We start from the raw sequence: 25,838 nt of genomic DNA, 5'->3' as shown, positions 1-25,838 counted from the left end.
CACCGGTAGTTTGGCTTTACAGGTTGCCCAAAATAATGAGTGTTCAATTCTCATGAGAAGACGTGTTGCAAGATGCTAGTAGGCTCTTGCTTCCCTGATCCTTTGTACTATGCCAGAGTCTTTTATTTCAAGCTTTTTGGAAGCAAAGCTGTTGCTCGACATATATACACCTGTTATAATCGCATCTGTCAGTTATAACTTCTCATAGAATCATAAAATCATTAAGGTTGGAAAAGACCTCTAGGATCATCAAGGCCAACCCCCAACCCAACACCCCCAGGCCTCCTAAACCATGGCCCCAAGGGCCATGGCTGCACGTCCTTTGAACCCCGCCAGGGACGGTGACTCCCCCACCTCTCTGGGCAGCCTGTGCCAGGGCCTGACCGCTCTGGCAGGGAAGACATTTCCCCTCAGCTCCAACCTAAACCTCCCCTGGCGCAGCTTGAGGCCGTTCCCTCTCGCCCTGTCCCTGGTGACCTGGGAGCAGAGACCAGCCCCCCCCTCACTCCAGCCCCTCTCAGGCAGCTGCAGAGAGCGAGAAGGGCTCCCCTCAGCCCCCCCTTCTCCAGGCTAAACCCCCCCAGCCCCCTCAGCCGCCCCCCAGCACACTTGTGCTCCAGACCCTGCCCCAGCCCCGCTGCCCTTCTCTGGACACGCTCCAGCCCCTCCAGGCCCTTCTTGTCCCGAGGGGCCCAAACCTGAGCCCAGCATTCGAGGTGGGGCCTCCCCAGGGCCGAGCACAGGGGCCCCATCCCTGCCCGGCTCCTGCTGGCCACACAACTGCATTCAGGTACAGCTAATTGAAGAGCTGAGGGTTAAATTTCTCCTGCTGAAAGCAAAGGTAAGACTTCTCAGTACCTCAGTGGAGCTGGCCCTTAATTGCTAGTGCTCATTTCAGATAACGAAAGCCTGCTATTTCTTCCAAGCCATCTGCAGATTCATCATTTCCAAGCCATGAGTTTGTGCTCCTCCATTTTCATAATTCAGTAATCTGTTACAGTCCACAAGACTCTGATTTCTGGCCGTCAGCACTATGTAAATCCACAAGTTTCCGTGCAGACCTCTGAATGGACGTGGTTTCGTTTGCAGGGTTTCCTCTAGCCCTCACTGGGGCCCTGGGCTGTAGCGCAACTCATGAAAAAGTGGGATTTGCATGGCTGCAGTGGAAGAGGCAGAGAGATCTGTGCTGCTCTGGTTATACAGGCTCCTAGAAACGAACGAATCTCCTTCTGAAAATAAAAACTAACCATAACCAATGTTCAAATCATTATAGAGGATCCAGGTCCCAGCGGCCTGGATATGGAAGTGGGATCTGGGCCACTTACTTGCTGTGTGACTTGGGCAGGTCACTTAATCTCCCTGTGCCTCACTTTCCCCTTTCCTAAATCTCAGAAAATTTGAGAGGTGGTATTTGGGAAGTGCTGTGAGATTTAGAGATGAACAGTAGTAACATCTGATGTGCCTAGAAATGCACATTATAACTGCAACATTGCTATATATTACTATATAAAATGAATATTTAAACAAAAAAAATATACACAGTTATCAAACTCTTATACTCATTTAAGTAAATTTATTTTGAACTTCTGTGTAAGTAAAAATTGGTAAAATTTGCTGTTTTGCCTTCACCCCTAGAAAACCAATTTTATGAGAGCATGCCATATAGGGGCAGGGGCTTCCATCAATTTGGAGACAGCAAGTTTCCCTCAAGGGTAAGCAAATAACCAGAAGTGAGAGTTAATTGCACGATGGCACGAAGGTACTGAAATAACTTATTTTATCTGCCAAAAAGAGGGGAAGGGAAGCAGAAAATAGGAGAAAATGTACAACAAAATAGGCGGAGATAAAAGAATCATAATTAAACATATATACTATGTATAGAAAAAAAGTCTACAACGAAGCAACAACATACGTAATATGCTGATTTCCAGAAGTGCCAGAAGACACAAATAAAACTCCATTGTTCCCGAGCAGTTGGTGCAATGAAAAATGTGTATTATTACACGTGTCTGGCAAAGGGAGACCTTGTGGGAAAAGAAGTCATTGAAGAATTATAATATGCCATTATTATGCCCTTGGAAGCATAATGGGGAGCGTGCTCTGAGGAGCGGATTGGGACGCAGGGAGGAGGGTGAGGGTTGTTTGCAGACCTGAGTCTGGGCCCGTGGCCAGAGCGGTCCCCCCGAGGCAGCGTGGGGCAGGGGTAGCGGTGTCCCGGAGGTTATGGACTCTGTAGTGACCTCCTGTGACTTGGCGGGTGCCTGGCTCATGCCCTGCCCTCTGCCCGCGGCGGCTCCGTAAACCCCCAAGCCAGGCACGTACCACTCCGCACGCTGGGGTTACCAGCGCAGTAGGTACATTTAGAGATAAATAACGAGCAGCATAGTAATAACAGTCCTGATAAATAAATAAAATAAAACCTGCTTGTCATAAGATTTGTAGGCTCCTGGGAGTTAAAATCTGTAGCTTGTGCTGTACAGAACCTACACCTTTTTATCACCGTGCCCTAAGATGAAATGTCTCTTCCCCGCTTTTATTTTTTTCCAACTTTGCTCTTGGACTGCATGCAATTACCACGATTTGCATGTTGCGGGACTGTAGCTTTCAAATGACAGCATGTAGCAGAGCGACACAGGAGCCATGAAGCCTGAGGGAAGCCCGGAGGAATCCAAGGAAGCACGTGCCGCCCCCGAGACCTGCAACTGCCGTAGTATCAAATGAGTCAAACAGACTCACTTTTGGGCTAACTGTCATGCTGTTGGCAAGGATTCCAGCAGAGGCCGATACAAAAAGCTTCTGAAAAAGCCATTTCTAATTCCCACATTGCCCATCTGATTCCACTGTGCTCCTCCGGTTTCTGAGAGGGTCAGTTGCGCTGTGCCCTGACTCTTCATCGAATGCCAAGGCAAACTCTGAGTTATCCGTGGAGACGTCGGTGGCAAAGGTTAAGAGCTGGAAAGGGGTGGATGGCTTTTTTGCTCTAGCTCTTTCTGCCTTCCTGAACACCATGTACGTTCCTGTACACGAGCATCTGCAGTAGCTCCGTAACCCTTAACAACTTCACTTCAAAAGCTCGATGATTCGGTTGTCAGAGAAGGTTGGAGTCGGAGGGTCCCCGGGTGCAGGCGCTTCCTACCCAGGGAAGGGACGTGCCTGTGGAAATACAAGCCCCGTACCGTGCGTCAGGTTCGCACCAGGAGACAGCGCCGCTGTGACCATACCTCGCCATCACGCAGTGATAAGGAAATGGCGTCTTGGGGTTGAACATTTAGCGAGATTTCAAGTTTATTATTGTAACACATCTGGCACGTAACACAGATGCATGAAATTTTGTTTAAGTATGAGAAACGTTAACAAAGCAAATTGCCTCTGCTTGTGTATGTGTTTCAGAAGCCCTTGTTCCACAGCTGTCCTACATCTTACGTTACACTTATATATAAAATTGCTGAGGCTTGTAAACTCTCCTCATGTCTGCATTCAAATAACCACCTCTGGTCTAACTAATGGAGAACATTTCATGATGTTCCAAGCATTGGCGATGACGTTAAATGATCTTCTACAGCAGGAGAGAGGGAATAAAAAACCAGCCTTGCTAACAGACTCCCTTAAAAAGCTGCACGACGAATGTAGTCCACAAGGGCTGCTCAGTTATGAGAAGGATTGTGTACCGTTGCGTATAGGTGCAAAGCATGTCAGAGAAGGAAGTGTGCCAAGTGTGCTCTAAGCCTGACATTTTAATAAGGGAAATATCTCATTTTAACTGTGTATAGATTATTTCCCCCTGAGGCTGATACTTATTTTTATTTTATTTTTTTCATATAAAGGAAGCAGGAGGGCTCCCTGCAGCTGCAACCAGTGTGTATGACATTTTAAGGCAAACTCCTATAGTATATAGCAGTATTTGCTTAACACCATATTAATAAATATGTACTTGCTCATACATTCTCTGATAAGCTCTTCAAAGGCATAATGAAGTATGGTGATAGAGTTCGGACAAGTAGGAGCTTGGTGTAAACTAAGCATATAGCTTAGGTGTAAAAAAGGCATATAGCTGAAGAAAGATGTAATTTTATAAGAAATGGCCAAATGGCACCGTTCTCGTTCCTGGTGGGAGCAGTGACCTACTTCTGCCTACGCTGGCCAGGCAGGCTTTGCTTCTTGTTCTGTGTAAGGAGGCAGCGTCTCCCACGGATGGTCCACCGGTAGGGAAGGGTCCAACCTCCGATGTACCTCGAGTCCCCACCATCAGCCTTCTCTGCCAGTTTTCAGACTTCACCTCAACCCACACTGTCCACCCTCACCTTAACTCTCCTCCTCACACCTCCTTCTTCTAGTTTCTCTGATTTTCCCGTGCATTATCAAGACTGCAACTCTGCCACATCTTTCTGATAGCGTCTCCTTCTTGCTGCCGCGTACCTTCGCTCTAAGGACCGGTGTTTTCAGAGCCAGTGCGGTCATTTGGCTGCCCACGCTCCAGTAAAACCAGTTGTGTTCACAAAGCTGTGAGGAGACTGAAAATTGTACCAGCGCCTCTAAAGCCAGCTGGATCATAAGTTGTGCCTGCTCTCAACAGGACAGGATCACAGTGGTTTATGGTCTTCCTACTCGTTCCCACCTCATGGGTCAGGCAGGGTTTGGATAACCTCTTCCTTCACCCCTGAGGAGCAGGAGACCCTCGGAGATAGGACCTAACATCCGCCTCTAGCAGTGGCCAGCGCCAGTTGCCTCAAATAACTGACTATTTAGCACAACGCTACAAGTGCTACGTGGTAATTTGTGTTTCCAGAGCCCTTCTTTATTCCTTTAACATCCTGGTTTAAGACGTAAAGGAAAAAGTTCAAGGCATGCCTGAGGCGTTCTTTTTTTTTCTTTTTTTTTATTCACTCTGTATCTATCATGATCTCAGACTGAAAAGGGCTTTCTTGTGTATTAAATAATTCTGCTGTACTTCTACACTATCTTAAGCATCTTACTCAAAAGCTTCCTCCTTCTCCCTGCCTGCTCTTCAAATTTTCCTGTTACTTACTTTTTTTGGCCGAACTCTGTGATGGGATATGATGAAAAAGTATTGTTAAAAACCCCAACAAACCAACACGCAGAAGTTCGTCTGTTGAATTCATTTTCAGTGCAACCTCTGTCCACAAAAATAAAAATCATTCATTGGGTGTTTTGATACAGAGCATGCCTGAAGGAGGCAACGTGTGTTACGCTATATTCTGTATTCCCACTTTCGGAGGCTGTACGTTCTCTTCGGTACGCAGGTGTAGCACAAATGGAAATCCTGTATACACACAGCTACCGATATTTATCCAGATTTCTGGAAGCTCAAATCTCTCTTAATCCACTGTTTCACTCTGCTCCTGCATGTCAGCTTTTGTTGCATACATCCTTTTTGAGACATGTAAAAAACCAAAGCTCATCTTTAATATCAGTATAAGACATGGATTTTATGTTCTGTGGGTTTCAGTTGCTTACTCAGTTGTTACGCTCAGATATTCAGTGGTAAGCTTTTTATTGTATGCTGCAAATTCCTTGAAAGTGTTACTGTTTTGTGGTCTGGAAGATTTACAAAAGGCTTTTGTTTGACATGTATCACACCGGGATATTTCTTGTTGCCCCTGGCATGCAGGACTGGTTATTGTATTGACTTGATTATCGGGCATTTGATAAACCTAATAAAGCACTTCCCAACATCTGTGGTGCATTAGGAGAAATAAGTTAATCCTGACATCATGAGATGATAAGACTTTTTCTGTAGAGCGATTCCCTGAAATCAGCTTTCATGCTGGAAATAAGTGAAAGCTAATTAAAAACTACAGTTCTCAAGCAGGGATTACAAAACCGTGGCCATTTAGCATGAATGACAATACAGCGAGACATTTCCCTAGCCAGTTTTCACAGCCAGAGCAGTAACTATGAGGCAGGGAGGATGATTTTCTCTTCTAAAGCTGAACGTTCCCCTGCGCTGCACTCCTCCTCTTGCTGGTTACATTTCTCAAACCATTACGGTACTTCCATTATGGCTTTGAGGAACCTGGTCTAGCGGAAGGTGTCCCTGACCATGGCAGGAGGGTTGGAATTCAGTGACCTTTAAGGTTCCTTCCAACCCAAACCGTTCTGTGATTTTATGGTTATATTTGTACGATAATTTGAACTAACGTTAAAAGAACTGGAAAGGGATGAGAAAACCTGGAATAGAACTAGAGATGAATCGACATCTAGGAGCTGTATCAATTTATATTGAGAAATATAATCCAAATACGAAGGGAAAGGAGCTAACAACATGTGTAACCTCAACTAGTTTATTATATTATCTTCTACTTAATGTATCGCTCCTGAAATTTGAAAGGCTCTTGTGTCTTCTCTTGCTACCTTAGATAGCAGAGACCTTGTCACTTCTGATTTTGGATGAAGAGATATGATTGATTTAAAGAAATAAATAGAATAAATTAACAAATTAGAAAATAGTGGGTTTTGTTTGAAGATGTGTACTTGGACATTAGTTAATGAGTTTCACTTATCTAATTGGAGTAATTTGGCATCCATTTTGTAGCACTGAGACCGCAAGCTGTGCTCCGATGGTAAAGCAGCGATAGCACTGGGAACCCCCTTTGGTCTGCTTCGGTTCAAAGGCTCTGACGTACCGAGCACGAGAGTGTCTGTCCTAGGGAAGGACATATCGCATACTTCCCTCAGCAGCAATGTAATGTCTGGAATGCTGATTTTGAGAGATGTTGAGCAACTCCTGTCATTGAATTATGGTTAGAGCACTCAGTATTTCCCAGGAATGGCCCCTGGGGACGGAGAGTGAGAGTGAAGATTCACACCTCTATTTTAGGCAGCATTAGGCAACTAATTGAGTTGTGTTTGAACAAAGGCAGAAGTCTGATTTCCTTACGGAGCCAGCGGAGAAAAATTAGGTACCTTTGGGGATGCGTCTGATTCAGATTGTCAAAATGCTCCTAGAAGAAACATATCCTATAGAAAAGGACCATTATCTGTGAAAATCAGGCCTCCATTAGGGTTTTTTTGGGTTCCAAGATCCATTTCAAGTCTCAAAAACCTTATTCTAGGTAACTTTCCACAAGCCAAGGAAAAGAAGTTTTAGAAGCGGTATTCAACCTCCATGCTGTAACTCCCAGTGCAGGTGTAAGACATACAGATGTCTTAATAATAAAAGATTGACCTAAAATATAGAAAAAAACGATTGGTTTTAGGAAGAGAAAAGTTATTTAGCATGCTCTCAGGAGCCTGTGGCAGATTTCAGTTGCCGCAGCTGCCTTGTGGACTGTCAGCTGTTGTATCTGGGGAAAAAGCGTGGACATCTCCTGCCAGCACGGAGTGACCAATGCTGGATAGTTACACGGAGAAACATTAAACCCACGGCAGCCTCTGCTAACTGGGATAGCTGCAGGTGCTGAATTTATTCTAGCAATGGGGAAGTGCGACTTTGAGTAAGTGGGTTGTTAATGAGCGATTCTTTGGCAGCCCGACAATAGTACAATGAGATCAAACAGATGTGATGATAATTTGTCTGCAAGTATCAGTTTACTTTCCATTAAAAAATATGGTGGCTCTTCAAGCTGAAACATGGATTTTAAAACAACAAGGGGTCTATAGGAAAAAGAGGTTTTGAAGTGGCAAATAACTACTGGCTAACATTTGGACCAGCATTAGGCAGCGTATTCTGTTTCTCATTGGGAGCCATGGCTCGGTTGGCGAGCTGAGCCGCTGTGGGCTATTTTTCCTTTCATTGTAATTTTGTCTCATCTTGGACACAGTCCTCCTAGTAAAGGACTTCGCATTTGAACAAATTGCTTCTCAGCCTGAACAGTCCAACACAGAAAAGGAAAAATGACCAGATGCTTGTCTCTTTCCCAGAGGGAAGAGCGCAGTGGTCTAACCGTCAAGTTTGACATACGTAATCACCAGTTCAAGCCCTGGCAGTCATGCAGAGGTAGATAATTCAGACTTGATATTTTGGCTGGGGACTGGATGGTGTAAAGAATTAGGCACGGGCAAAACAGTTTCCAAAGGGAGGTGACAGGAGATGAAAACAGAATTTGTTCAGTAGTGTAATTTGTTGTTGACATGACTGCTCCGAGTTCGCTGGGTGTTGGGACAGGTGCCTTCTGAACCATGACATGAGAAAATCCAGAGGAAGGCAGAAAAGAGGCTTAGCTCGTGAAGCTGGTGGAGGGCAATCTGCTCTGCGGTCACACAGCCCTGGTTTAACCCATGCCCAACCCGGTCAGGCAACGTTCGCGTGAGATATGTGAGAGGCTCTTGGGAGCTTTGACAGTCTGCAGTCAGTGGCAAGGAGCTCTCCCAAAGTGAGCCATAAGCGCACCCTGTGGCCCCCCGCCCAAGGTGGAGGCATGGCTCTAGGCACTCATCGCAGGGACCACCTCTGCCTGTGAGTAGCTGAGATCCTTTCTGACCCCATAATTACGTACTATAAGCGCTGTCACTTCACCTGCTGATTTCCACAGGGGCAGGTTCAAGGCCAAAGAAACACAGCCAAGAGTGAAACTGGGCATGTGGCTTCACTTCCATTACTGACAACGTCCTGGGATCAGTGTTAACGCTAGCACAAAATTCACAGTCATAGCTACGGTGAAGGCTTAGTCTCTTCTACAGGTCAGATGCAAGAGGACATCATGATTAAGCAGCCTTGCCCACAAAGATTAGGTGCTGTCAGACGGACAGGTCTGCCCTGACAAGTCAAAATCAGCTGCTGCTCCAGGTGAAGGGACTGGAGGGCACATATACAACAGCATTGGGTCTGTCACGATTTAGCAGTAAGGTGTTGCCAGTTGTGAACTCAGCTGGATCTTTTCCATCTCTTAATTTATAAGAGTAGCAGGCCCTTCCTTGCACAATTTCTAGTGTTTAAATTTAGAGGTCGTAAATGATTTTCTTATCACTTAATATTAGCTATAAAATGCCCATATTTTAATATATTACTGTAGCATTAGCTGCAATCCTCTGAGACCTGCTATTGACTGAGTCTGATTTAGCAAAGCTTTTCAGCTCTTGCCTCCTTTCACTGTTGTAACTACTCTGTTGACACCAGTGGGGCTTGTCTGATTGTTCATGCACTCGATATCAGCCATGTCCTGGAGAGTCTTTTGGCAATCTGACTGTGAGTAACTTCTGTGTGCTGTTAGTTGTATAAAAATGGCTTTGCTTGCAAACAGAGGGGTCATTTGACAGAGCATGAGGGTCAACAGAAAGGATTAGGCTCTAGCAGAGTTTGGATCACCTGATCCTAAAGGAGGTGTCTAAGAGCAATGAATTGAAACTGTATGTTTTCACTCTATCGACTGTAACGAAGAACCTCAGATGATGAGGTCAGGTGGAGATATCTGCATTTTACGTGCCAAAAATGTAAGGCAAAAGAACATTGCCAGGGCTGTGCTTGTATGTGGGGAATCCAGCTTTCGCTGTCAGCACTGTTGCTTATCTCCCAGGGCAGTTCCGGACAACGGGTTAGTGACGCTAGAGTTCCCCCAGCCCCTTCTCTGAGGAGCAGCAGCATTTGCTGAGGATGAAGACACAGTGATCAGGAAAGTCTAAAAAACTCAGAATTTGAAATCCATGGAGGGGATGCACAGGTTCCTGAAGGGAAACCAGTGCTTTCAGGGAGAGGTGCCTGTGGTGGGTAGGACTAGCTAGGGCTGCAGGAGTCTGTCTGGGGGAGAGGGCTGGTAAGAGGAGACACTGTGGCTCAGAAGGCTTTGCTCCCTGAGGGCAGAATACAGAAAGGGCATCTGCAACCCAGAAAATACACTGAACTGACAGCTAGAAGCTGTCATCAAACAAGCATAGTTTCCAAAATCATTAAAAATGTAGCAAATTTACCCTTCAACCTAACTCTTACAGGCAGCTTCCCCATGTAAATGTGAGGACTTCTCAAAGGGCATGCTGTGGTTTCAGTACACCATGGGGGCATGACACAGCGTGTTGGGCATAAGCAGACTTCTAGATAACCTTCAGGAAAATACGGAGAGAGAAGCTGTGCCTTTTGCAGAGAGTGGCATGAATTGCTAATTTTTTGTAGCACGTGCTGGCACAAGGTACTCTGGACTTTGCCCTCACTCTCTTTAGGGAAAACAAATCTTTCCAGGAGACTTCAAAACTGCTTTAGGAGAAGAAACATCTTGGCAATCCATCAGAGAACATCACGCACCAGAGGCACCTGAACATCTGATGGTACGTCACGGAGAATTTCACAGCTACATTTTACTCTGAAAGAAGGTCACTTTCATAAATTTCTAAGGCTGAGCTGACTCCCACATGGCTTGATGTCCAGAAAAGTCCCCAGTTCATCCAGCAGGGACAGGACCAGTACCTGCTTGTGTAAGAACAGAAAAGCTGGCAGTTTTTGTTTGCGATCCTCTAGAGAAACGCCAGTTGTGCCTCCTTGTAATTTCCCAAAAGGAAGTGTTTCCTAAGAAAATGCTCATCTGGAATTATAATGAGGATCAGTGAAAACGGCAGAGAGCTGACCTTGAGAAGAGCAGCATGTGAGTGAACTTTGCTGAGACATCTCTCACTGCTTGCGCTTGATAACTTTGAGGGGATCTCGCCTGCTAAAGTCAAGGATCATCAAAGGAGGAATGACTGGCATCTTTAAAAGTTTGGATATCGCAGCAGGCAAACCATTTAATCCTATTTGTTACAGCAGATCTACTGTCTTTTGTTCAAGTTATAAAGTTGTTGTGAGAGCAGAGGGGATGAACGCTTTTATTTTGATGAAATAAGGGAGATAACGGGAAGGTCCAAAATACAGCTGCATCCCTATACCCTGAAAAGTGAACTGTAGGAGAAGTATGGCTGGTATCCACGTGTTGTGGTATCCTCTCTCCCATTCCGGGCAGTGCAGCAGTTGCAAAGCCTGTGTGATAGATCAGCAATTACCCCTTGCTAGGTGAGGTTGCCTGTAGAGTCGGAGCCCGGGCTGAGGGTGTGTGCGATCTGTGCCAGGCTCTGCCAACCAGCGTGGCTGTATGACAGAGGCAAGCGGCCGCCTCCTCCCAGAGGTGAGAACCAGGGGTGGTACCTGACTGGCCATGCTCGGCCGCAGGGAATTTAGAAGCACGGAGGATGTGTGCTTGAGGGAGGGCCCGACCACTTGCAGCAGTCTGGTGGATGGCCACCTTTACCGGTGACGATGTGACAGTTTTATTGCTCAGGATGGAGTTATTTCAGCTTAAGTGCTGTGTGGACACTTATTTAGAAGCACTGGAGAATGTGAACCAATGCAAGGACTCTGCAGAAGAGAAACAGCATTTAGATTTACCAGCTTGACTCACAAGTGGCAAAACAGGAACAGTGATTAAACTCTAATCACAGGAAAACAAGAACTTATCATACAGCATTAGACCTAGATTCCTCAAGGCAGCAAATCCAATACTCTGCTTTAGAGGAGGGTGAAGCCACAGATGCACTGCTTCCTTCAAAAAATGTGCCGAGGCAATTGAAGTAGTTGCTTGTCCTGCCAAAGCAAAAAGCATTCTCTCTTTTGCATGAAAACTAGAGACTCTTTATCTCATCTAATAAGCTCATTAATTGTAAGCCACTTAGTTAATTTAAGGTTCTTTGTAAGAGGGACTAAACTCTGCTCTGAGGTACATTGCCGTAACCCTGGAGTAACATCAGTGTGGCTGTTATTGTGGCTGCTTAATGCTTCTGTTAACAAGTTAAGAAAACTGGGAGCTAAACAAAAATAACAAAGAAATTAAGTTAATTATACACCCCCCCCCCCCCCCCGACTCTGTAAGATTCATTAGGTGGCACTTCAGAATGGGAAGATGCCACGGACATGGAAGAACGTACACAGGATGTTTTGATCTTTGAAAGCATTCCTGGGGTACCTGATGGGAGAAGGTCTGCTTGGCAGTAAGTCATAGAATCATAGAATCATTAAGGTTGGAAAAGACCTCTAGGATCATCAAGTCCAACTGTCAACCCAACGCTACCATGTCTCCTAAACCATGCCCTGAAGTGCCGCGTCTACAAGGCGATGGAGACGGCCAATCACATCTGCCAGTGACTGGGGCACTGGTGGGAGGAGGGCCACCATGCCAGCACCGGAGACCCAGTTAGGAATGAGGCCCCGGGACTGATGGGACCCCATCTCAGGGAGAGCAGCACATTGAGGGTTGGTGGGAAGAAAAACAGGTAGGAAAGGAGAAAACTTCACTGCAGCTTAGTTTGACTTGCACCAATTTTCTAATTATGTTTAAAAGGCACTTAAGTAAGTGTGATGAAATTATGCGTTCTGATCTACTGCATAGCTGGATGAATTCATAAAGGTGTATAAAATATTCCTTGTAACAAATGAAAGGGGAGTGGTAATTCTGGAGAACAAAATTACATGAGAAGGAGGTAATTGCACATAATCTTACACTGGATAATAGTACCTTAAACATGGTTATTGGGATGTAAAAGTCGGTAAAAGAAATGTTCAAGTTTTGGAACAGGTCTCTTGAGGTAGAAGGAACCAGATCCTAGAAAAAGTGGTAGTGTGTTACAGAGCAAACTCTGCGGTCTTCTGCCCTGAAGAGTCCGTTGAGCACTGCACATCACGGGGGTCAGAGAAGGAAAAGCCTACTTGTTCATAGCAGGTGAGATGTACTAAGGAAATCACACATGATGGAAAGCATCACTGTGGAGCTGAACTCCTACGGCCCGACTCCGCGGTGCCCATCAGAATATCGGCTGTAGCCAGTGACTGGCGGATACCAGATTTTCATTTCGTGGACAGGAATGGAAATTTAATTCAGCCTAGTGCGTGCTTTTAACCCCTCACCTTCACAGACATGCTCACTCTTATAAGTTCTCAGCCCATGAATCTCCAGGTTTATTCTGGCACAGTAGAAGGGGTGGGTTTTAGCTGAAGGAGGCAGCAGGTTTTACTGGAGAAAATGTATGTGCAAAAAGCCTGTTGGCAATAAGTCTAAAAGTAAAGCCAGGGATGATTTTTAATCTCCATTGCAGGATCTACTGCAATGTTTAGGGTCTTCATCTGTCTTGAAGACCCTTCCCAAGGCTTGGCTCTGGGGCTGTAGGCAAGACAGCTAGACTCTTCCGTAGCCTGAGGGAAGAGGGCAGCTGAACAACTCGGGCAGTTGTCACCTGTCTTGCCATGTCAGGATGCAGTCACTGACTGGGCAGTTGTTTGTCCCAAGACCTCGATTTGGCTTTACGGGTATCTCTACCCCCTGATTTCCCGAAAGACCAGTGATGCTTACTTCCACTGACGTGGAGTCTGTTTGTTTTAAGGCACACCCCAGCCGTTTATCCCTCAGGATCTGCATTCATATTGAAAGTAAAAAAAGAGTTTAGCGGTGAAAACCTGCTCACCCATTTGTGAAGCTCATAAACCCCCAGTGCACAGCGTAGCACAATTTGGCAGTCTGCTCCTGAAGAAGCTCAAGGCAAAAATAAGAGATCACATGTCAGAAGAAAGCACAGCGCTTGCCTGTTTTCTGCTTGGTTCGCATCAGTTCTGTTTGTCCTCCACTAACATTCTCTCGGAAGTTGGAAAAAGTACACAATTGCCAGATAACTCCGCCGGACAGCTCGAGAGAGAACGTCTGCTTCTAATACTCTGCCTTTGCTCATTGTTGACTTTCATATGCAATTCAGCAAGACTTATTATGTTTTCACTACTAGGATACACACAAAAGTTAAATAGAAAACCAAGATAGGGAATGTGCATACCACAGTGCAAAAACGCTCAGTGACACCTTGAAACAGCTGAGCTGCAGCGGCATGGTTGTTCCAGCAGCCCTGTTTACTCTTTCCCCTTTCATATTTAAAAGACGCGCATACACGGCACTTCAGGGCATGGTTTAGGAGACATGGTAGTGTTGGGTTGTTGGTTGAACATGGTGATCCTGGAGGTCTTTTACAACCTTAATGATTCTATGATTCAATGATTCTTAGCCTGACCGATGCAAATTTTAGATGTCTTGTTTTATAAATTAGAAAATTTGCTTGCTTCCCCCTGACCACATGTTGCTCTTCAGCCTTCACGTAGCACATAAAGTCATGGGCTGGGTGACAGATTCCAGTCCAGCTTGTGGTATTTGTGGTCACACAGACTTGCACCTGCAGATGTTCTCTGTGCTTTGAGGCCAGTTGTGCTGTTCCCTAGGGAAAGGTCTGCTCCCCAAAGGACTGGGAGAATCTCAGAGGGAAACTCCCGTCTCAATGTGGCTACAAGTTTTAAGTAAGATTATCACCATATGTTGCTCTGTGTGTTCAAATAGAAAGGGTCGTGGCCACATGCTGGCAGAAGTCTTGGTTCTGGTTAAAACAGAAGCCTGCGTTTGCTCAGCTTGCTGTTTCCTTGGTGCCAAATCCGTATTTAGACTTAAGGCTTTTTTGTATTTGTAAAATTAGGCTTTGCAGGATGAAAAGTATTTCTGCAACATGAGCAGACACTCAAGGAAAGGCTGATTTTGGAAGAGTAGTTTTTAGAAACCGGTTGTGAAGAGCCACTTGGAGCTCACATCGAGAACAGTGCTGTTGTGTGGCACTGCCGAAGTACAGAATTGCGTGTCGGAGCGTGCCGGGAAAGCGGAAGGGAGAAAACCCATCCCCAGCTACAAACACCTGCCGCATGCAGCCCTCTCCCTTTCAATAAGGGCTGCTCTCTTTTAACCTTCACGCTAATGGACCAGATGCAACTCCCCGTGCAGTTATCTCACACTGTAGAGTACTTACTGAGAACAGAAGATGGAACTAGGTTGTTTGGAGAAAATCCCTTTGTGCATCCGTGGGAGTCCGGAGCATGGAGGTGTCAGGCCACCGGTAAGAAAGTCATCATTGCGAGAGCCGTGTTGAACACTCAGGCTATAATTTTGGTGCACATGCAGAAGTAGCGATGGTGCTACTGAAAACAGAGATAAGGTGGGTCACAGAAGAAGAGAGGAGAAAGAAAAGACCAAAATGTGAACAAGATCAGAGAAGAGCAGAGGCAAGTTGCAGACAAACAGCAACCAGTGCCAGAAACACAGTCTTTGCAGAAAGGGTTGTCTCGCAAGGCCAGAGCAGAAGGTTTGGTGTGTGCAAGCTCTTGGGGACGGTAACAGGAGCACCCCTGAGGGTAGGGAACGGTGAGGGTGGTGGAGCAAGGTCAGCCTGTTGTGAGGAATTAGGGTAGCAGGGCGCCTTCCCCAGGGCTCTTGGTGCCCTCGTCCTGCTCTTTGCCCTGAAGTCTGGCCTGGGTGATTTCTGGAGAGAAACCCCCCACGTGCAGCGGGCTATAGTCAGGTAACAAAGGCATTTCCAGAAGACTTGTGCCTGACCGGTGGAAATTCACTCAGTCACTTAGTTGTCTGAGCTTCTCGGCTTTCACTTCCTACCCAATGTGTGCTTTTTCCAGCAGCCAAAAAGTTCCTGAAATGCATGTGGCACCTCAGTGTGTTCCATTTGCAGGAAAAGTGGGTGGAGAGCGGCCAAGTGGGCTGTACAAGGTTGGGATTCCTCGGGTGCTGGCAATGCCTTTGCTGCCGTGGAGGCCCCAGTTTGACCTAAGGCATGACACGCTCTAAGACAAAGCAACGACTGCAGGCTGAGCATATCGGTTTGCTGCTTGTTTTAAATTATTCTTGCATAAAGTCTTGCTGAAAGTTGGCATCCCAGAAGAAAAACATCCGAGCTGCAGACTTCTGCCTGGGATTTGAATCCCGTTTCCCCTGAGGTGTGCTTTATGTAATGCTGGAGCTGTTGATTCTCACTCATCCAAAACTCAAGCTCAAGAGAAGACACAGCCAGCACCACCGCCATGGCTTGGTGCTCTTTCTCTGCAGGAGAAGGCTGCCTGGCCATGGCCCTGGACGATGAGTACTTTCCATCCCACCTTCACATGCAACTACATCTAGCCACGCCGTAGCATGCTCTCATCCCCGACAGCTGGCACCTGGGGCTGCGTGGGGTCTCAGCACCTCAAGCACTTGTGAACTGTGATATGTTATCCTGAAACAGCCAGAGAGCTCCTAAACATCAATTTATCCTCTTAGATCCAGCTCACTTGCTGCCTGATTGCAATTGGAATTGCTCAATCCTTTTTTCTTAACATTTCACCCCAAATTATGGATTTTTCTGGGTTATATCGCGTGTATTCAGTGCTGTATTTGGGCTGCCATTCAGCCACCCCCTAAGGTTTAATATAGCCCTTTGAGCTGCTCCAGACCCCGCGTCCTGAGCCCTGATGTTTCTTGCTTTTGGAGCGTTGGTGCTGTTCCTCAGCTGCAGGATCTTCCCAAGGCTCTGCTGACCTCTGGGCTGACTTGTGTGGTCTGAGCCTACAGTCTCTTGGTCTTGCTTTCCGATTCTCTCATCTTTAGTAAATTTCTTTTCTCCTCAAACACAAAATTAGATGTTTGAGGGAGTCCTGTCTTCCTCATTCAAAACAGTTCTCTGGGTTTTGTTTGCCTATCTGGGTTTCTCTAACCTGAGAGTTGGCGCAGGCCAGTTGAAGAGCCATAAAAACACGGCTGCCATGGCTTGAGGGTGTTTGGAGGAAGCTGAGGATATTTCATGGGAGAGGGGAGAGGGGCCGGGTGGTGGGAACAGAACCATGGAATGCCCTGAGCTGGAAGGGACCCACAAGGACCATGGCGCCCAGCTCCTGTCCCTGCCCAGGACACCCCAAATTCACACCGTGTCTCTGAGGGCCTTGGCCAAGTGCTTCTGGAATATCGCCAGGCTGGTGCCGTGATGCCTCCCTGGGGAGCCTGTGCCAGGGCTCCACCACCCTCTGGGGGAAGGACCTTCCCCTAACGCCCAGCCTAACCCTCCCCTGGCACATCTCCCTGCCATTCCCTCGGGGCCTGGCGTTGGTCACCAGAGAGCAGAGACCAGCCCTGCCCCTCCTCCTGCCCTCGGGAGGGAGCTGCAGAGCGCCATGAGGCTGCCCTCGGCCTCCTCTGCTCCAGCTGAACAACCCCAGGGACTCCAGCCGCTCCTCGTACCGTTTCCCCTCTAAACCCTTCCCCAGCCCCGTGGCCTCCTCGAGACTCTCTCCAGTACCTTTATACCCTCAGTGTCCTGCGGTGCCCAACGCTGCCCGCAGCGCTCGGGGTGAGGCCGCCCCAGCGCGGGGCAGAGCGGGAAGAGGTACCACAGGAAGGAGAACAAGAGAACAAGGAAAGAAGTAGCATTGCCAGGTGACCGGTACCGAAATGAGGGAGCGGAGGTGGGCACGCTTTCGGAGCACCCTGGGGCGGGGCAGCGGGGGGCAGCGGGGCCCTACGGCGGGGCGGCGGCTGCACCCCGAGGCCGGGCCGGGCCGCGGCGCCTCCCTCAGCCGCCCCCAGAGGGCGCCGCCGTTCCCCGTTGGGGCGCTGCGGCGGCCGCGGCCGGGCCCGGCCCGGCTCGGCTCGGTTCGGCTCGGCTCGGCTCGGCTCGGCTCGGCTCGGCTTCCCGCCCTCCCGCCGCCCGTCCCGCCCGTCCCGCCCTCCGTCCGTCCGTCTGTCCCTGCCCGCCGCCGCCGCCGCCGCCTCCCCGCCCCGCGGCCCCCGCCCCCGCGGCCGCCGCGGCTGCAGGTCCGGGGCTGGCAGGCTGCGGGCGGCAGCGCCCGGAGCAAGCGAGGCGCCGCAGCCCTTCCTCCGGCGGCTGCCGGCGAGGAGGCAGGACCGCACCTCCCCGGCTCGCACCGCTCCCGCGCCGCCAGCAAACACCCCCCCCCCCCCCCCCCCCCAATTTTTATATATATACATCTCTTTTTTTTTTCTTTTCTACTACGCACGGCGTTGGACATGGAGCCGCCGCGACTCTTTTGATGCACGCCGGACGGCTTTTTTTTGGGGGGGCAGGATTTTTCCTCTGTGTGGTTTTCCAGCGGTGGGAGGACCCTTCCCCAGCCTTCCCCGTCTCCTTGAGTTAGTTCCCTGCACGCTCGGCAGCCTCGGAGCCTCCTGGACTGAATGCAACTTTTTTTCCCCCCTTTTTGCTGATCCCTGTCAGCAGGGACCGGAAAATAATAATAATAATAATAATTAAAAAAGCCCCGGCGAGGAGGAGGAGGAGGAGGAAGGGGCTGTGCGTGCATGTGTGGCTGCTGCTGGTGCTCAGGACCCGAATCTGGAGGTGCGTGTTGAAATATGGAGAATAGTCTTGGATGTGTTTGGGTACCAAAGCTGGCTTTTCTCCTCTTCGGGTTTACGCTGGCGAGCCTTCATCCCCGAGTCTCCGGTAAGTCAGTTCTGCCTTATTTGATGTTTTTTTTTTTTTCCTCCGCATCCCAAAGCAATGTGCCTCTTTCTCTTGTGCTAATGGACTTCTCTCAACCTCTGCGAGGAGGATTTGGGGGTTTCGGGGGGTCTCGTTGTTGTTGTCGCTCGCTAGTGTGAGCTTTCGCATCGCTTCCCACGGATGGGAAGGGGGAGCCGGGGTTAGGAGAGGAGAAAGGAGCCCTGGAAAAAAAGAAAATCTATGGAAAATAAAGGAGAAATGTGGCAGGAGGTGGCATAATAGGTGTGGAAGTGTGCGTGGAGCGGCGGTGGGGTTAGCTCCCATTCTCCTTTGCACCTGATCCCGCTTGCCACTGGATGTATTTGCCTGTAGCTTTTCGGATCTGTGCGCTGTGAGGGAAGGGGTTGCCTTTCCTGGGGACAGGAATAAAAGCAGCGGATGAGTTAGCAAGGCAGAAAGCGCAGTTATCTGCAAAGCATCTTCCAACTCTATTAGGCTGCGATTCTTCGGGGCTGCACCTCTGTCGCCGCACTTGGCAGGCACATTTTCTAATTAAAAATGGCAAAAACCAGTTGTGTGTGTGGAACCGGGGTAGGGGAGGGACGGAGGGAAACTGGCACAGCGATGCTCTGGGGCTACTTGTGCCGGGAGGTAGAGCAGGGCTTGGCGGTACACAGGTCTCTTATTCAGAAAGAAATTGAAGAGAAATGGGAGCGTGAGCCAAGAAGTGTTAGGAACTAAGAAAGTGCAGCTTTGATTTGCAGGAGGCTCGGGGCGTGAGTGCGTGGTGGAGGGAGATGCGTGCGAGGGATTATTATCATCCGGTACTCCTTGAATTTTCTCCAAAAGAGAAGGAGGAACACTTCAGGAGGAGAAACCTTGGGAAGGGAGAGTGTGGGAAATACAGAAAAGGATCCGAGCACGCGTCTGTGCGCACCGCGTTCGCTGCGAGCGACGGAGGAACAATGGGAACCAGCTCCCCACGCCACGCACACCAGCGCTAAAGCAGGTTTTTGTGATGGGGAAAGTGCTGCCTGCGAAGCGTTTTGCAATAATAAAAAACATCCTCGGTGGCTTCTGGCAAAGCTCAGGTTCTCAGCTGTATGCAAATGGCAATCGCCCATGGAGGTGGTGCTTCCTTGCCGCGGACGGGTGTATCTTTTGATTGTCCTGATTTTGGGGAGTTAGCAAGTAAACTGGGAGATGCTTCTCTGCCAAAGCAGGAGGTTTATTTTGCGTGCGCGCGCTTGTGCGTGCGTGTCCCCAGCATTGTCCTCCCCGATGACTTGCGTGGAAGGTGGGACCCGGGCAGTGGGAGCTGGGTAACGAAGAGGTGTCTCTCTTGCCTTTCCAGCTTAAAGGCTGGGAGATGGGAGACATGGCAGTGATCCTCCTTCGTGAAAGATGATTGACTTGCAGGCTCCTTTGCTGCCAAAGGAGGGGACGGAGTGAGAGCCTCTGCGTGTGAGTGCCTGAGGAGGGAAGGAAGCCGTGTGCTGTGTCAGGGGCCAGACGTGCTGCAAACCCGTTGCTCCCACAGCACCAGTATTGTTTTGCGTTACATGGAAGAAACAGGCTGTTTTCCAGCTGCCCGTATTGGTTGTGTGCGTTTCATACCCCTGTGCTACACAGGCGTTTGTTGCGTTGATTTTGAAGGGAGCATCTTTGCGTCACACCCAATTCCTTGCGCTGCACTTCGCAAGCTGCAAATGGGCAAAGTTTTCCCAGCGTCGCAGCCTCGGGGGCCGTCGTGAGTTTGTGCTTTCCTGAGCATCCCTGTCGCCATCCCGAGTCAGCCGACAAAGCCGAAGGAAGCAGATCTTGCCCCTCTGGAGCAAGGCTGCGGCCTCTCCTCGCTCACGTCTCCGCTCCACCCGCGAGCCGCGGGCAGGAGGTGCGGGCAGCGCCGCTGTGCCTGGCACGGTCCCCACGCAGCAGGGCACGGGCAGGCAGCGAGCGCTGCTAACAAAGAGCTCCCGGAGATGCTGCACAATGGGGCCAGCTCCTCTCTTGCTCCCTACCCAAAGCCCGGAGCCGCCGTGGGCACGTGGGGACACGTTCAAAACTTTGGTACCGAAGGGCGGCGGCGCGACCACGCGCGGGCAGGGGCGCGCTGCTTCTTCAAGTCCCGCGCCTGGTGTTTGCCGTGGTGTGTCAGGGGCAAAACGTTTTGGGGATGAGACGAAAAGTAAAGCATATTCCTGCTTAAAAACACGTATGTGGATGGAAAAACAGGTGATGGGCAGAGTTTGCCATTTTGGAGATTGGAAAATGTGTTCCTGATAAAGGCAGATGTAAATTATACAGCGTTTGATCGTTCTGGTGCTGTATGGTTTGTTCCGCGCACATATTAAAGTAACCACAAAATACCTGCCCTTTTTCTTTTTATCCGTAGGTAAGAATTTAACTCAATCTCAAAGGTTTTTTTGTGAATGACTTGTGCGTTTGGTGTCTTTGACTCCCACTAGGTCTTGGTGAGAGATTTAGTGTTAGTGCAGCATGTCAGAGCCCAGCGATGCCTGGGTACTATGGCAATCACTTCTGTGAGTGGTGCAGTATAAATCACCAGTGACCTGTCACAGCATCCATTTCACATGCGCTGCAGTTGCCCTCTGCGTTAGGAGGTGTGTGAGCCCCCCCAGGTATTACAGGACCGAGGCAACCTCTGCGCCTTCACAAGAGTGTTTTTAAAAGTGGAAACGAGCTTAGCTGAGGACAAGCAATTTACATTTGAGTAGTTGTCTTCTGTCTGTGGTTTCTTGAATATTTTTGTGTATGGCTCTTCTTGTTTCATGCCTGTTTGTCCTCAATCCCCCTTTCTCCACGTCCATATGGATGCAGGACCAATGCTGACCTCAAACACACAGTCAAGAATGTTTGTTTTCAATGAGATTATGCCAAGTGTTGTGATGTCCAGATTTCACACTTAGTTCGCTTACCCTTGACGGCTACTCCCTTGTCCTTCCTAACGCAAAACTTAGTGTGAAAGGTCTATTCCAAGACATGGCAGTGCTGTCAAGATGTTCTCCTCCTATTTCTCTGTTCGTATGAACCCTTCTCTGATTACCTGGTGTATGCTGGGGCAGCAAGACCTTTGGGGCAGGGCCTCAAGGGCTCTGCTATGCAGATTCAGAGCAGGATCAAGGTCCGTGGTGAGAGCTTCCAGGATCAAAATGATTAATAAATACACCTGTGCTTCTCAAACTTAGGGAAGAAAACCTGTGGGACTGCTCGTTCCAGATGCAACTTGCAATCCAGGCGAGTTCTTTGCATCATCTGACTGAGCTTAAGTTCAGAGGCAGTGCACTGACCTTGCTGTCTGCACTTCCCTGGGGCAGCCCAGGCGGAGATGGAGGAGCTAGTGCCGCCTTCTCCCAGCCCACCCAGGCTTCCACTCCACTGCCAAGGAAGCGAAGAGCCTGGTTTTGCATCGCCATCCTATTCATATTTTGACTGGCAAAAGATGGTGCTTTAGGTGGGCTGGTGTTTCCCAGTAGCCAGTTATTTAACAACATCCTGCAATAATCTGGGTTCTGCCTGAGCTCAGTCGCTGAAGCGTGTGTTGCATGTGACGCCTGGGCCGGCCTCTTCTAATGGGAGACTGCTGTCAATCAGTGACATGACAGCTAAAATAACTCTTCCAGAGTCATTCATTAGCTGCTCAGCACACGGATTTTCCACCAGATGTCCTTCAGAGGACCGGTACTAATTTTTTAAATGTTATTTTTATGAGAGAAAATAATGCCCCAAAACCGAGTGTTTCCTATGTGCCTGCTTGCATGGCACATCCAGCTGCAAGGATAAAACTCTGCAGTGGGTTTCAACCTCTGTTCTTGGTGGAGAAGGTTGCAAAAACTTTGGCAAATGTGCTAATGCGAGTAAGCTGTGAAAGAAGTTTGCCTTTTCCTGGGATTTTAACATCTTCCCAGACTAAAGATGGCCGGTTCCCCTCTGTGCTAGCCTAAGAGAAGGCTTAGCTGAGCCGCTGTGCAGGTGTAGGGACAGTCAGACTCGAAGGCTACACAGGAACCGACAACAGGTAGGCTCTCGCTGCAGGTTTCCTATCGCAAATCCCTTGATTAATGCGTTTCACAGAAGTTAGTCGCTTTGTGCATTGAATGAAATGGTTGTGAAAGCAGCTGACACTCAGAGACGGGACCACGTTTGCACTTCCCTGATTTTCCCTTCTGCTGAAATGCAGATCTGTGACAGCGTGAGTCAGTGCAGCCGGGCTCCTTGTTGTAATACAAATAGATGTAAATTCCTTAAAATGTTGGCCTTGCCTGAATAAAAAGTATACTGACTAATTCCGCTGAGGCTTTCATGATTAATTAACTAAAGGGGAAAAAAATTCACTTGCTCTGTTAAAATTATCCCTTGGGTGAAACATTGACCTAAATTTTTTATTTCCAGTGGAATCCAAAGTAAACACGCTGGCCCTGTCCTCCTTTCCCTTACATCCCTCTTCCCGCAGCCGTGGTGCCCCGGGCTGGACGGAGGCGCTCCTGCCCGGGAGCGAGAGCATCGCCTCGGGAGCCAGCACCCAAGTCTGCAGGGTGCAGAGTGGTCCCCGCTCCTCTGGAAGGCATCCGCCACCACGTGCTCTTTGCTATTCCCAGAGTCTCTCAACACCCTTACTTTCAACTTGCCCAAGGGAATTCCTTTCTCCATGCTGGCCGGAAAATTCATCTGCCAAAAAATAGGTGCCGCAATGTTCCTCGGCAGAGCGGAGCTCAGGTGGTTTGCGGGGAACTGGCTTCAGTGTACGCCATCGCCTCCCTCGTAAACATTTCTAATGTTCCCTTGAAAGAATTTCTTCTCAAATGTTTATTGTGTGGATGGCTTAAATTGTTACTGGTGCTGGTCCTTGGGAAATAAATCTACTTTACGTGTCCGTTACCTATCTCCTCCTCCCCATCCCCTTCTGTAAACTTCCTAGTCTGTTTTACCACTTCTGCTGTTGAAAGGCAACTGTGGTCTCCTCTGCAAAATAAAGGATGCTTCATGCTTAGGAATCTTTTTTTTTTAATATGGGTGGAGATGCTCGGGCAGTTGAAATTTGCGGCTTTGGGTCTTCTGCACGGCCTCCTGTAGGGAAAACGAGCGAGCTACGGAAAGCGATGACTGAAAGTGCGGCGTATCTCTTGATTTCTGACAGTAAATTCACTGGTAAAATAGAGTATATTATTCCTGAAAGATAACACATCAGATAATTATAAACCTAGCGCAATTGTTTCTTTCTGACAACGTTTCTCAATTTTGTGTTTGATGTGAAGGGCTACAGCTAAATTGGGCTAATGACAGAACTGCTCGCTCGAGTGTTGGGAGATGTCTGCGCTATAAAGGCAACGGAATTCTCGGAGACGCGCGATAAACGCACAGTTAAATGTCTCAATTTCTGTCTTGGTTGATGGCAGTCATTTGTCGATGGTAATGGCAATATGTGCTGTAATTTTATAAATGCTCTGAAGTATTCGGAGTACATTGAAAACTACACTAAATTGCGGCCCAAAGTTTCAGCAAAATATTAGTTGTCAAACAGAGAAGCTGAAGGAATCGTATCTTCTTGGAAATAGCTTAACTGGCTGAAAACAGGGTATCTTCTCACCCTGCAGAGTTTAAATCAGAGAGACTGCTGGTGTTTTGATGATTTTGTTTACTTTTATGATGCTTTATGAACAATCAGATTCACTGTTTGATCGTGTGCACCCAGCCCATGGTCACACTCTCCTGGGCTCGAGGGCTCACAAGGTGCCTCCTCTCCCAGCTCGGAATCAGAAGGTGAACAACAACCGTCTTTGCTTTGATATCAACCAACAAAGCTTTGATATCAAGCCCCGTCCGTCTTGGGAAACTGCATCCCGATCGGCCAAGAAGTTTCATTCATTGAAACAAATACTGTTGTTCTCTTCTGGGGTCTTACAGCAAGAGCAAAGGGTGACAAAAACAGGTAAAGTGTAAAATAAAGATACTGGAAACTATGCGGCATAACTCGTGCTCTGTGCACGTAGCTTCCCGGACAGTGAAACACCCCCAACCAGCAGTGCAGGTGTTTATGAAAACATTTGTTTTAGCTGGAGAGAATAGGGTAGTTGGACACTTGAAGTGACACTGTTAGGAAACGCAGAGTTTATCCAAATCATGGAGGTGGTGCTTGCACGACACAGATGGACCAGGGGATGAGGACGTGCCGTGGGAGGTGAGGCTGCTCGTTGGGGAGTGGATGGAGAGCTTTATAAATTGCAGGGTTATGACTCTTTTGAGAGGCTGTGTAGATTAGCTGTGCTAAGGTCAGCTCTTCAATCACCAGAAGAGCTCTGCAATGAATGACAGTCTCCTAGTTCATATTTTTATCATTTATATGTAATAATAGTTTCACAACCCGGGTTCATGTTCTGTATACCCTGTCAGTCAACGGGGGCTTCAGCTGTTGTGCTGACAGGGACTGTGTTTGTCCTGCCCAGGTGAGGAGCTACATTTCTGTATTTCCCTTTGCTTATTGCTTTCCTTTCCACCCCCTCAATATCATAGCTCTGCTCCTGTCTCCTGTTTCTCAAGTTTTTTACTCCCACCCTGTACCTTCCGCCATCTCCGCAGCTGCCCGACGCTTGATCAAATCTTGGCACAATGCTGCAAGTACAGACTGTTTTGGCAGAAGTAGCGGCAAGGCTACTCTGGGATATGGGTATTTTCTACAAGGAAAGATTAAGAAAGTAGAGAGATTATAGCATTATAAATTGGGCTAAAGCTAACTATTCGTTTGCAGTTCCCTGCTTGCTCTTGGGTGCAGCAAGTAGAGAGATATTGTAATAAAAAATAGCGGCACAGAGTTTGTATCCTCTGCCTGGCTGGTCGCAGGTGTGAGTCCCAGGGCGGAGCAGCTAAGGAGGAGCTCTCGCTGGAGTCCCGTATGCGATATGTGATCCCAAGAGCTTGTGCATGTGCTTGCGATCTCGCGGCCAGGATGGGAGCGGGTAGTTGTTTCCACTAAAAGAGGAATCATTTGCTCGTTTAGTCTGTTCTACGTATAGACAGTCCATATAACTTCATCTGTTTGCCTTGCAGCGCTGTGACGGGCTGGAGAGCGTTCTCCCTTGGCACAGCGAACTGCACTCACTGGGTTGCTTTCAGCTTGCTTGTTTTTTTTCCCTATGTTTCTCATTTGAATTTGCTTGGCTTCGGTTTCTTGCCACTGGTTCTTGCTGTGCCTTTCCCCACTAATTCACGGTGGATTCTCCCTGAGAAGGTATGAAGTACACACCTTACATACTAATGATGGATATAATGTATATATAGACATATGTATATGCATATATGTAAGTATGCAAGTACATAGGAGCCTGTGCCTGCTCCTGGCCCATCCCACGCCGACAGCCGTGCTGCTGGCAGGAGCAATCCCAGTGAGCCCGAGGCCGTTGCTGTTGGCATAGCTCAACACCAACCTCATAAATAATTTTTTTAGAGGCCAAGTGTTCCTTGTCCCTTTTTCTTGGCATGTATTTTGAGGGGAGCATATAAGTGACCAGTAGCCAGCTCTGGTTCGGCAAATCTGAGAAATCTTCCTTCAAAAAGTGTCTGAAGGCTCGTCTCCGTGTTAAGGGTGTGATCTGCGCCTGAACTGGTGG

The 25,838-nt window shown here is 48.3% G+C and overlaps 1 protein-coding gene across 1 annotated transcript in view; it reads left to right on the top strand.

Annotated features, from left to right (window-relative positions):
• The first annotated feature begins 17,513 nt into the window (after window positions 1-17,513).
• The window catches only part of DCC (DCC netrin 1 receptor), a 607,752-nt gene continuing 599,427 nt past the window's right edge, over window positions 17,514-25,838 (top strand). The window contains exon 1 of the mRNA XM_064438237.1: window positions 17,514-18,213. Coding sequence (XP_064294307.1) covers window positions 18,123-18,213 — 91 coding nt within the window. The 5' untranslated portion in view covers window positions 17,514-18,122. The remainder of the gene's footprint in view (window positions 18,214-25,838) is intronic.

Source organism: Phalacrocorax carbo, chromosome Z, assembly GCF_963921805.1.
Source record: "Phalacrocorax carbo chromosome Z, bPhaCar2.1, whole genome shotgun sequence".
Lineage (NCBI taxonomy): Eukaryota > Metazoa > Chordata > Aves > Suliformes > Phalacrocoracidae > Phalacrocorax > Phalacrocorax carbo.
This window is presented reverse-complemented; position numbering and strand designations above follow the sequence as displayed.